The following is a 13,031-nucleotide window of genomic DNA, read 5'->3' as shown; positions in this document are numbered from 1 at the left end:
GCGAGCAGTTGGAGTCCAACATGGCCGAGCCGCACCAGCTCAGGGCTGCCCTGGAGCAGTCGCTGCACGAGATCTTCCGGGCGACGGTGAACGATGTCCTGGGCTCGGTGGGGAGGACTCTGGAGGAATACGAGGCTCGCATGCGGAAGATGGAGTCGGAGAACGAACATCTTCGGCGGCTGCTGGTCGCGCAGGAGGCATCTGGCCGAGGTGGGTCGAACCTGAGCCGAACCCGAGCCCGGATCCAAAAACAACACCTTTGTTTTCTGAAGAGACGTGGACAGGAGTCACGTGACCATCACTCTAGACGAGATAAACAAGGGCGATCACTTGGGTTTAAACTCACTTGAAACCTGCTCGAACGACAAAATAGATTGATATTGTTGTTATAAATGTTTATTCTTAAAATAACATTTTATTAATTTGCCTTTAATCTATTACTACCAGTTGAAGAAGTATATTACTCAAAGACACTCATCTTTGGGCGTCTCATGCCCCCATGGAGATCTAAAGTTGATTTGGGGTCAATAGGTCAAATGTCCTGGAAGCTATTGACGAAAAATGTTAAATAATTATTCAGTTATAATAGTAATACTGTGCTGTAGTATGAGTCAGTGATTTTGGTGTGTCTCATGTCCCCTGAAGATTCCAAGTTTATTTGGAGTCAACGGGTCACATTTCCTAAAAGCTATTGACGAAAAAACTAAGGAAAATATTAGATACTTATTCATTAATAATAGTAATCGATATTGTGCTGTAAACTGAGTCAGTAATCTTGATGTGCCACGTGACCACTCAAGATTTGAAGTCAAAAGGTCAGAAAGAGAAGCTATTGACGAAAAACAAGTCAATTATTAGGGAATTATTAATTTATAATCGCATTCGATCTTGATGTCTAACGTGTCCCGTGAAGATTTGAGTCCAAAGGCGACATTTCATGAAAGCTATTGAAGAATTATATTACCAAAAATGACTAAATTTACCCGACAAAGATGCACTTCATGTGAGAAACTCTTCCCACGATCTGTGAGCTCTGCTCGGGCTTTGATCGGACAAAGAGTCGGATGATATCCGTTGAATATCTAACATCTGACTAACTTCTTCTGGCAGTTATTCAACACTACAGTGAGTCTTTGACCAGGAGTGTGAGAAAAATATTTATACCTTGATATTCAGCAGCACTCAAATTTAAAAATTAAAAATATATATATTTTCTCTTTAAAATCCTAATTTATTTTACCATAATAAAACTATACTAATTTTATTTTATATTTACAATTAAAATGCCAATATTCACTGTATTTGCTCACTTTGTTCCAATTTAACCTCAAATGGCATCACTCAGGAACAATGAATTTCTGTGAGATCCCGGTGATGACTGAGGACAAGAGGATACAGTGACTCCAGCAGCTTTTTAGGTTTGGCATATTTTGGTTTCAAGACAAATGAAGCAGTTACTGCATCAAATTCAGCAATACTACACATGTATCCTTGATTCTACAGTATCAAGTAATTTGTATTTATATAGCGACTCCAGGCCAGGGTCGCCTATGCATCGTGATATGTATTGTAGCCCCAGATTCGTGACAATACACACCTCTATCGACAGGATGGTCATTTAAAGGGTTGTTGTTTCACCTCGCTAATGATTTTCTGTCCTTATTTCTATAGATGTGATGGAACAAACTGCACCTGCCGAGAGTTTGACTACAGATTGGAACGGTCTTCCCATCAGCCCCTCGACCGGCTTGTTCAAGGTGTCGATTTGCAGCAGCGACAAGAAAAGCTCCAGGAGGAAGAACAAGGACAAGTTGAGGGACAACATTTCTGCTCTTCAGGCCAATCGACTGCTGGAGTCCTCCACTCCACCAGGGGCCGACATATCCACACAAACCAGCGAGACTATTAAAGTGGAGCCTGTCTTTCATTCCAGTGCTGCGGTTGAACATTCACCTCTGCTCCCTCTGAAGACAGAGGAGATCATCTTGGACTGTAAAGAGGAGTTTACTCCAACGTTTACTATAGAAGACTTTGTGGATCCTTTGAGGAGTGACGATGGGAAGACAAACGACTCAAATGAAGAGTTATTGAAGGCAGCGGACGAGGACAGATTGACCAGCAGCCCAGAGTTAGAAGCACCTGGTCAGGAAGAAGTTCCAGAGAATGTTAACATCCAGGATGATCTCCTTCCATGTCCTCACTGTCCGGAAATGTTGATGAACAAAAGCTCATTTGACCTGCACGTGGCGAGCCACGCCGGCGAGAAGATCTACACCTGCGGCTTCTGCGGCAAACATTTCAAACGGGCGAACGTCCTCAAGTCGCACCGACTCACCCACACGGGGGCGCGTCCGTACGTCTGCAACATCTGCTCCAAGACGTACGCACACTCCAGCCAGCTGAGGATCCACAAGCGCGTGCACACCGGGGAGAAACCGTACTGCTGCACCCACTGCAGCAGGAGCTTCAAAGAACTCAACCAGCTCAAGGTCCACCTGCGGACCCACACCGGCGAGAGGCCGTACAACTGCCGGGACTGTGGGAAGACCTTCAGCAACTCCGGGAACCTGCGGATCCACGAGAGGATCCACACGGGGGAGAAGCCGTACAGCTGCACCCACTGTGGGAAGAGGTTCACTGGCGTGGGGGACCTGAAGACCCACCTCAGGATCCACACCGGCGAGAGGCCGTATCACTGCAAGCTGTGCGAGAAGACCTTCAGCCAGACCGGACACCTGACCATCCACATGCGGATGCACACGGGGGAGAGACCGTACGGCTGCAAACACTGCGACAAGAAGTTCACGGTGGCCAGCAGCCTGAAACTGCACGAGAGGATCCACACGGGGGAGAAGAAGTTCATCTGCTCCGTCTGCGACAAGAGCTTCATCCGACTGGCCCACATGAAGCGGCACGAGCAGGTCCACGCCAAGGACAAAGTGTATCTGTGCAACCAGTGCGGCAAGAGCTACCGCGACCAGTCGTCGCTGAACAAACACATGAAGGGACATCGTCGGGAGTGAAGTGAACTCCTTCTGGATCCTCGACTCCTTAAAAAAAGTATTTTCCTGTAGAAACGTATTCTACACCCATTACCATCTGACGTTAATTCAAAATGGTTGTTATCAGAATGATTAAAGAAGGTTTTAGCCTCATATTAAAGCTGCAAAGTTGAAAGAAATGATTTGTGATAGAAAGCAAAATGGTTCTGAAGTTCATCACCCTCTTACTCGCATGTGTGCACATCCGGGCCGCTACTGCCACCTGCTGTCTCGTTGATATCATTGCTATAAACAATATTTCAAATTCTTAAAGAGGTTTTGAATTTTAATGAATCAGTAAAGGGTTAAATGAGTGCCTTGGTGGCGTGATATCTAGTTTTAAATACAACTTTTAAAAGTACAATTTAGACTGAAATAAATCTGCACAAATGTTCCAAATTCTCTGAATAATAATTCATCTTGGCCCTTACTGTAGGAATATTTAATCACATTTTTAACCATAAACATCAATAGCTTTAAACTTTGGTGTGAATCATGCCCGAGAACAAACTCCAACTGTTGCCTTCACTTCTTCACTGACATCCGAATTCTCTTAATAATGTGAAGAGTGACTCTTTGTTCTTCTCTCGCTCAATATCTGACAGTCTACCTCCAAATCCGCGCTGCTCTGGGATCTGTTGATATTTCACTGGGAGCGCAGAACATAGTAGAATCTCTCAACTTTATTATTGAAGCTGATCGTACCTGTGACGAATGTCGCTGTCGTCACACGTGTGATCATTTCCACAGCCTTACTGCTTATTATCTCAACGGTACATTCACTTTATTTTCTGTTTTGACATGTTGTTTATAAATTCAAATTCTATAGTAAACAGTTCAAGCAAACTGTTTTCCCAGAAAGTATTTAATTTATGTGATTATGGTCTTTAGACCTTTTCAAGAAGAACTGGAAATAGTTTTGTCTGTTCAATTTTCTCGACACTTTAAAGAAATAAACCGTGAATTGTGATTCAGTTTAAACAATAAAGTTCAATTGAATTGATTCTCTTGCTTCTTGGTTGTTTTTTTTTTTCTTTAATCCAATAAATGAACACTTTGATATTATAGTTATAAGTCCAAAGTAAAATGCTGCAAAGACGCCATCTAGTGGACTCTGAAAATAAGGACACTGCTTCATGAAGCTTTATCAACACATCACTAGTTTTTACTTTAGGAAAGACAGAAGAGAAAAAAGGATTTTTTTTTCAACCAAACCATTACAAGCCATTAATAAAAGCTGGAAATAATAATACATGTATATAAAAAATTGTAACAAAGTTTCATTTTTATATTGTTTGATTTTCATGATTTGTTTTCGTTCTGGCTCTACTAATATAATGTCAATATTGCATATACATTAACTAGTAGTAGAACCAAAATGAATCATCAAAATATATTAAATAATTAAGAAAGATAATATTGAAAGCCTGCACAATATGGTGACCGACACAAAAATTATATATTGGTTATTTAATATTACACTGAATTAAAGGCCAAATCTGACACCGTGGCTGCCGAATACTCCGATATCTCATAAAATATTCCTGGAACATCATGATTTTATTTTCATCAAGAGTAAAACTGATGTTGAAGACAGAAGATGCGGTTGTTTGAACATTTGGGACTTAACAACTGGCTGTTGGACCTCCTGATGGGGAGACCACAGACAGTGAGGGTCGGCAGTAACACCTCCAGCAGCATCACACTGAACACAGCCCCCCCACCCCAAGGATGTGTGCTGAGCCCCCTCCTCTTCACTCTGCTGACCCATGACTTCAGGAGAGTGCACACCCAGCATCGACCACTAACCATCGACGGAGCTGCAGTGGAGAGGGTGAGCAGCACCAAGTTCCTGGGTGTGCACATCTTCGGAGATCTGTCCTGGAGCCACAATACAGCATCACTGGCCAAAAAAGCCCACCAGCTCTTGTTTGTACCCTGCAGACTGAGGAGAGCAAGAGCCCCACCACCCACGATGCTCACCTTCTACAGAGGCACCATCGAGAGCATCACCGTGTGGTACGGCGCTGCAGCGCATCGTGAGAGCATTATTTATTTCATTTTGTTGGTTATTTATTTTAATTTATTTTCTTGAATGTCTTAATTAATGTCCTTTCAACCGTATTCATGTTTTACATCGAGGGTGTTGAGAGGACCACAATTTAGTTTATGCTGTAGGTCTCTATACATATTTTATTTGGGTAAATTGGGTTTCCAGTTCGGTACAGCAAGTTTCATATGAACAAGAACAAAGCACAAATAAAAGAACAAAGTGCAAGGGATGACAAATTCGAAACATAAAGAACATAGTTCAAAGGAAATAATGCAAAGAAAAGGATACACAGATTAACATACGAATAGAATACATCATATTTTCTACTCCTGTCCCCAAATTCAGAATTATACAACCTAATAGCACAAGGAATTAATTAGTCCCGAGTCTATTGGTGTTGCATCATGGGAGGAGCGTTCATGTTGTGAAAAATATGAAAATATGACTTGAGTTATACACTATTTAAAATTTGATGTATTTATTCTATTTATAACAAATTAGCACCACTGTTAACTTATTTATATTTATACTTTATATACAATATTTATAACGTTATCTATTTATTCTGTTTATACTATATTGCACTATTTTTAACTTATTATTTTTATATTTATACTTTTTATATATACATCTCTCTGCTGTGTTGCAACTAAATTTATTTCCAGTTTCACTGCTAGGTTTTCTGTGCGATGACAATAAAAGAAAGTCTAAAGTCTAAAGTGAATCGAGTCCAACTTCATCACCAGCATCTTCGGTACCTTTCGTCGACTTTCTGTTCTGACAGGAAATGAATCCTAAACCTTATTTGCGTTTTTTCTACGGCTCATGGCTGGTTCCAGTCTGGCAACTACACGGCATCTTCTCCTTGGACAGGTACAGCATGGGCTGGATGCTGCTGCTGAAGTCCATCAAACCAAAAACCGCATAGAGGACATAGCAGCGAAACACGTCCGGATGGAAGTGGTGCTGGAAAGGTAAGAGAGCGACAAGAGGGAAGTAGTGGAACACAATGATGGCCAGGATGACCAGGACCATCTTGAAGGCCCTCTTTTTCACCGGGTGCATCTCGTCTCGGCCCGGCCCGGACTGCCGAAGGGCCCATAGGATGGCGATGTTGCAGAAGACCATGAAGGCGAAGGCGGCGAGGATCAAGGCGGTGAAGACCTTCTCGAAGTTTAAGATGTTGTTCGCACTCTTGGCGGCGGCGTAGGGCAGGATGACCAGCCACACCACCATGACCAGGACGGTCCTGTGGCGCCGGTCTTTGAGCTTGGTGAAGGTGATGGGGTGCACCACCGCCATGTAGCGGTCCAGACAGATGCAGGAGAGGAAGAGCGGCGAGCAGTCTTTGATGCCGTAGAATAATTGCAAGACGTACCAGGGCGCGCTGCTGGTGATGAAGACATAGGTGGCCAGCTCCAGAGGAGGCACCAGGCAGAAGAGGAAGTCCAGGATGGCCAGGTGGAAGGTGAAGATGTCGGAGGTGCAGGAGACGACCTTATTCTTCTTGATCAGCCACAGCACCCTGATGTTGGCCGGGATCCCCAGGAACATGTTGATGAACTGAAGGCACAGGTAACAGATGAGAGCGGCCGGCCTCTCCTTGCAGATCTCTAACATCGTCTTCTCCCCGTCGGTCTGGTTGAAGGGCTTCTGTGAGACCCATGACATGGAGCCATTGAGGTGGAGTGTCTCCATGACGACAGTGCTCGATCTGTGAGAGGAGAAACTGTTATACTGTTATAAAATTAATATTTGAAAAAAATGAATGATTTTTTAAATGCAAAATTAAAAGACATTCTATGTTTATAGATTTTCTTTCAGTGTAGCAAACTTTAGCAGATTCATCACAGCTAGGATCTTCATTATCTTTTTTTTTTTTTTAAACATTTAATTTAATTTTTTTATTCAATTATTTTTATAAAGTTTAATTTAAATAATTAACTCTTTTCAAAATGAAACTATTTCCACAAAGATTCTGATATTCTAAAAGTGTATTTGAAAAAAAATTATATTTTTTTCAAAGCCTTTTGAGTATAATAATAAATAATAAAATAAAAAAAAGTTGGTATAATAATATCAGGAAATACCAAAATTGAACCGAGGTACTTAATCCAACTTTCAGCCAATCATGTTGCCGCTATTATACCAACAATTTTATATTGAATTTAACAGACAAATTTAACTATTTACTATCCACTGTTCTTTGTTTGTTTGTGCTGGCACACAAACTTACATCCCATTATGTGTTTTTCGAATCTTACCAAAAAGATTCAGTTTAATATTTTAAATGTTTAATTCAACCATTTAATATTCTGATGTTACTAATATACTTCCATATATCCTCGTCTACATATTTTCAAATAAACAACAATTCTTAAAACATTCCCTTTTTTAAGTAACAGTTTATTTGTATTTCCAATATTATCACTAGTTACGATTTTGTACACAGAGTTATAAAAATGTTATTAATAAAACGATGCTAAAAAGACATGCTAACATTAGCTACTTTTCATTTAGAGCATTTAAAAAATAACAATCACATTATTTAATTCACTTATTTGCTTTATTTATTAAATAGGGTTATAAGAATTCTTTAAAACTTGCTTAATGTGAATTTAATAACTTAGAACCTGATTAAACATGAGCAGCTTCAATAAATGTCATAATTGCTTTATTAAATTAGCTTTAGCCTAACTGATAAAAAGTATAAAAATGTCTTCATCTGTAGTCCGAAATATAACCAATAATATAGTTTTAGTTCATCAATGTAAGCGTCAAAAATAACCTTTAATGCTTGAAAAACACAATGATGCTAATGCTAACTGCTAAACCGAAATTACTTCCTAAAATACTTTTTCTTATAAGCTTTTTATCTTGTAAGTTAATATTTATTATTGTATTTGTGGGTGGCAGGTGCGTGATGAGGTTTTTTCATGTGTCTCATCTTATATATATATATATATATATTTAATATTATATATTTAAGTTTGAAAAGGAAATTAATGAAGAATATTTTTTCCGATGAACCCAAAATAATCTATGGTGAGAACCAATGAGGAACCATTGACTTAGAAAAAAAAAACCTTTTCTTAGAGCAGAAATAAGTTGTCGTTTGCAAATAAAATAAAAATGTCATGGTCTGGAGACGCCTCGTCGTAACCTGAGTATAAATGACTCAACGTACTCTTGTCATGTTGATGGTGTTGATGATAAAAGTTGCTGAATTCAATTTTATGTATTTTTAGAATCTTGAGGAAAGTCCCTCGAAGCTTCTTTACGTTTTTAATATATTTCTTTTATTCAATAGAATTGTCTTTTTGTCATAATTACCTAAAGTCTTTGGTTTATAAAAAACAATAACGTGAATTTTATGGAAGTGTACTATAAGTCTGCCATCAGAATATTTATTTTACATTATTTAACTCAATAATTTAATTTAAAAATTGTATTTGACATGGTTTAATTTTATTTTTTGATATCTTTGTCTAAATATAATAATTGATTATTTTTAATAATACATAAAAAAAAGTTTTTATTCTCATTCCAATAGAAATGTTCATTTTAATTGAATATTAAATTAAATATTCTGAATATCTGATTCCAATAATTCAAAAATACATTTTCAATTTTTCTTTTTTTTAATTCGTTGACTTTTAAATTAAATTATTCACCTCCTCTGCAGTTATGCAAATGGACTAAGTCTCTCGAACTTGATCTCTGCTCCGTGTAAAGTTGTAGTTTTTTATATTTCTGATCATAGTTTGGTGATCATTGAGCAGAAATGTTCGTTTGAACATGTGCATTTGTGTCGTCTTTTCCTATTTTGACATCAGAGTCATATGCAAATGAAGCGATGCAAATGTATCATTTCTAACATGCAATTCTTTGTTCTCTTATAGCAGAAACTTCTCTTCTATTCCTCATTTTCATTCAAAACTCAATGCCTTTTTACACAACGTTGGAATAAACATTCAAATTCAACTGACACTAAAGTTTTCTGACCAGAACTCTGAAGCGGTCAATGTCCACCATCACCAGCATTTCCAGGGTTAAAACCCAACACTATAAATTTGACAAACCTAGAATATGTTTATGGCACTGATTACTTCCAAAGAATTGTCTGATTCTTGTGTTCAACATCTGAAGGCTACTTGTTATATAACGATTAAAAAATATATATTATTAGTTATCAGAGAATAATATTCTTAAATTGTTTATATTCTTAAAATATGATTCATAAAAAGACTAAACTAATGCTGATCATTTTATTCATATAATTACAACAAGAAAATAAATAAATATAATATCATAAGATTAAAAAACATCTACAATATTACAATCGTTTTCTATTTTATTTGATAGATTTGACTTTATATAAGATATGTCTCGTCAAGATACATATTAGTTGTTGGTACAAACAATCAAACGATGACTAAAACATGTCCACGATAAACGAGTATAAAGGAGTAAAAGGTCAATATAAACAGCTGACACTCATTTATTCTGACACAGAAAACTTCTCTAAACAGTTTTAAAATCACAAAAGGGAAAGTTTTCACCAGCGAAGAGGAAGTTTCAGCCTCACCTATCGTCGCCTCATCTCCTGCACTAGAACCTGTTGCTCTCCTGCAGCCTCGGTGGATGTTTGCATGTCGTCCGCTGTGTTCAAACTATCTCCAAATCTCTCAAATCGGGCGTGTTTTCACCTGGCTGGCGGCAGAGTGAAGCTATTACGATGTCATAATGGACTCTGCTCTCATAACCTCTCGTTCGCCCAGATTTCATAAAGACTTTAACATTTCAAACATGTCAGTTGGTGTTTGACATTAGTTTACAGTTTTAAACGTTGAATTGTTTTTTAAAACTGTAATATAATACAATTAATGTTGATGTTTTGATGAACAATTTTATTCAATAATCTGTATATTTAAGGTTTAATTCATTTAAAACAATAATAACAAAAATAGTATTTTGAAAATGAATGATTTTTTTACACATAGAGTTTGATATTATTATTCCAATAGTTAAAAAAAATGCATTTTGAAATTCAATATTTTTTAATTCCTATGCTTTTACATTCAATTAACATGTTTATTTTGCATTTAAAAGGCTACCAATTGAAAATATTGAATTGCATTTTTTTTTTTGAAATAAGAAGATACATTCAGTATTTGTAAAAAAAAAAAAAAAAGGAAAAAAAAAGGGGTGTCTCATGCCCCCCTCGAGATCTAAAGTTGATTTGGATTCAATATGTCACATTTCCTATAAGCTATCGATGAAAAAAAACTTTTTTTATGAAGGGTTTGTGAGAAAATATTGGTACCTTGATATAATGCTATGTTTTTGGTCACAATACTTTATGGATATTCAACAGCACTCAAATTTAAAAAGGAAAAAAATATATATTTTCGCTTTAAAATCCTAATTTTATTTTACCATCATTTAATGGTTTAGATTTATTTAAGTGTGTATAAAATAATACACATTTTATTTTGTATTTACAATTAACAGGCAAATATTCACAGTATTTGCTCACTTTTGTATTGCAATTAAACCTCAAATGGCATTAGTCAGAAACAATGAAATTCTGTTTGATCCCGGTGATGACTGAGGACAAGAGGATACAGTGACTTGTATGTGTCGTGTTATGTATTGTAGCCCCAGATTCTTGACAATACACACCCATCGTGACAGAATGGTAATTTAAAGGGTTTTTGTTTCACCTTGCCAATTGTTTTCTGTCCTTATTTCTACAGATGTCATGGAACAAACTGCACCTTTCGAGGGTCTTCCCATCAGCCCCTCGACCGGCTTGTTCAAGGTGTCGATTTGCAGCAGCGACAAGAGAAGCTCCAGGAGGAAGAACAAGGACAAGCTGAGGGACAACATTTCTGCTCTCCAGGCCAATCGACCGCTGGAGTCCTCCACTCCACCAGGGGCCGACATATCCACACAAACTAGCAAGACTATTAAAGTGGAGCCTGTCTTTAATTCCAGTGCTGCGGTTGAACCTTCACCTCTGCTCCCTCTGAAGACAGAGGAGATCATCTTGGACTGTAAAGAGGAGTTTACTCCCACGTTTTGTGAACATCCCTTAGCATTAATTTAAGTATGGCGTATATGTATATAACAATTTTAATCTAAAAGAAGTAATTGTGTTAATAACTATAAAAAAAACATTGTGGTTAGTTATAGAAGAACTTCATTTATCGAAAGATTATCCAGATCCACAGTGGATGGAACGTTTCTCTTCACTTTATTAACCCCTCTGGAGATCTCCTTTGGGAAATTGGGTTTCCAGTTCGGTACAGCTAGTTTCATATCAACAAGAACAGAGTGCGAACAAAGGAACAAAGTCCAAAGGACGACAAAGTCCAAATATAAAGAACATAAATAAAAGGAAATAATGCAAAGAAAAGGTTTCAAAGATTAACATACAATAGAATAGAATACATCATACTTTCACACTGCTCCTGCCCCCAAAATTCAAAATTATACAACCTAATAGCACAAGGAACGAATGAGTCCCTGAGTCTATTAGTGTGGCATCTGGGGAGGAGCATTTGTGTTGTGAATCCAGTCCAACTTCATCACCAGCATCTTCGGTACCTTTCATCTTCTATCCTGTTCTGACAGGAAATTAATCCTAAACCTTATTTGTGTTTTTTCTACAGCTCATGGCTGGTTCCAGTCTGGCAACAATTCGAACATGGTATCTTCTCCTTGGACAGGTACAGCATGGGCTGGATGCTGCTGCTGAAGTCCATCAAACCAAAAACCGCATAGACGACGTAGCAGCGAAACACGTCCAGATGGAAGCAGTGCTGGAAAGGGAACAGAGCAACGGGAGGGAAGTAGTGGAACACAATGATGGCCAGGATGACCAGGACCATCTTGAAGGCCCTCTTCTTCACCGGGTGCATCTCGTCTCGGCCCGGCCCGGACTGCCTAAGGGCCCAGAGGATGGCGATGTTGCAGAAGACCATGAAGGCGAAGGTGGCGAGGATCAAGGCGGTGAAGACCTTCTCGAAGTTTAAGATGTTGTTCGCACTCTTGGCGGCGGCGTAGGGCAGGGTGACCAGCCACACCACCATGACCAGGACGGTCCTGTGGCGCCGGTCTTTGAGCTTGATGAAGGTGATGGGGTGCACCACCGCCATGTAGCGGTCCAGACAGATGCAGGAGAGGAAGAGCAGCGAGCAGTCTTTGAGGCCGTAGAAGAAGCGCAAGACGTACGAAGCGATGCTGGTGATGAAGACATAGGTGGCCAGCTCCAGAGGAGGCACCAGGCAGAAGAGGAAGTCCAGGATGGCCAGGTGGAAGGTGAAGATGTCGGAGGTGCAGGAGACGCCCTTGTTCTTCTTGATCAGCCACAGCACCCTGATGTTGGCCGGGATCCCCAGGAACATGTTGATGAACTGAAGGCACAGGTAACAGATGAGAGCGGCCGGCCTCTCCTTGCAGATCTCTAACATCGTCTTCTCCCCGTCGGTCTGGTTGAAGGGCTTCTGTGAGACCCACGACAGGGAGCCGTTGAGGTGGAGTGTCTCCATGACGACAGTGCTCGATCTGTGAGAGGAGAAACTGTTATACTGTTATAAAATGAATATTTGAAAAAAATGAATGATTTTTTTAATGCAAAATTAAAAGGCATTCTATGTTAATAGATTTTCTTTCAGTGTAGCAAACTTTAGCAGATTCATCACAGCTAGGATCTTTATTATCTTTATATATATTTATATATCTTAAGCGGTTCACCGACAAATCCAGTTCTTTTGTTTGTGCTGGCACACTACATATTTTCAAATAAACAACAATTCATAGTACATTCCCTTTTTGAATCACAGTTTATTTGTATTTACAATATTATCACTAGTTACGATTTTGTACACAGAGTTATAAAAATGTTTTGTTATAAAAATGTTTTATTAATA

At 38.7% G+C, this 13,031-nt stretch overlaps 3 protein-coding genes across 3 annotated transcripts; 1 reads left to right on the top strand and 2 right to left on the bottom strand.

Annotated features, from left to right (window-relative positions):
- The first annotated feature begins 20 nt into the window (after nucleotides 1–20).
- Nucleotides 21–4,044, top strand: LOC148079276 (uncharacterized). The gene is made up of 2 exons (XM_087790767.1): nucleotides 21–210; nucleotides 1,672–4,044. The coding sequence occupies exons 1-2, from the start codon at nucleotides 21–23 to the stop codon at nucleotides 3,021–3,023; spliced, it is 1,542 nt and encodes a 513-aa protein (XP_087646893.1). The 3' UTR covers nucleotides 3,024–4,044.
- Nucleotides 4,045–5,910: 1,866 nt separating this feature from the next.
- On the bottom strand, nucleotides 5,911–6,792 carry LOC148079275 (proteinase-activated receptor 3-like). Its single transcript, XM_087792277.1, has one exon. The coding sequence runs from the start codon at nucleotides 6,790–6,792 to the stop codon at nucleotides 5,911–5,913; it is 882 nt and encodes a 293-aa protein (XP_087648403.1).
- A 4,857-nt stretch (nucleotides 6,793–11,649) lies between these two features.
- LOC148079274 (proteinase-activated receptor 3-like) lies at nucleotides 11,650–12,650 on the bottom strand. Its single transcript, XM_087792445.1, has one exon. It carries the CDS (start codon nucleotides 12,648–12,650, stop codon nucleotides 11,766–11,768), a length of 885 nt encoding a protein of 294 aa, XP_087648571.1. The 3' UTR covers nucleotides 11,650–11,765.
- Between the last annotated feature and the right edge of the window lie 381 nt (nucleotides 12,651–13,031).

This window comes from Callionymus lyra, chromosome 5 (genome assembly GCF_982586985.1).
Source record: "Callionymus lyra chromosome 5, fCalLyr1.hap1.1, whole genome shotgun sequence".
NCBI lineage: Eukaryota > Metazoa > Chordata > Actinopteri > Syngnathiformes > Callionymidae > Callionymus > Callionymus lyra.
This window is presented reverse-complemented; position numbering and strand designations above follow the sequence as displayed.

Excerpts from the sequence above, each read along its gene's own strand:
- LOC148079275 (XM_087792277.1), bottom strand. The coding sequence starts at position 6,792 with ATGGAGACACTCCACCTCAATGGCTCCATGTCATGGGTCTCACAGAAG.
- LOC148079276 (XM_087790767.1), top strand. The coding sequence starts at position 21 with ATGGCCGAGCCGCACCAGCTCAGGGCTGCCCTGGAGCAGTCGCTGCAC. Across the intron at positions 211-1,671 it reads GCAGGAGGCATCTGGCCGAG|ATGTGATGGAACAAACTGCA; the intron begins GTGGGTCGAACC and ends TTATTTCTATAG.
- LOC148079274 (XM_087792445.1), bottom strand. The coding sequence starts at position 12,650 with ATGGAGACACTCCACCTCAACGGCTCCCTGTCGTGGGTCTCACAGAAG.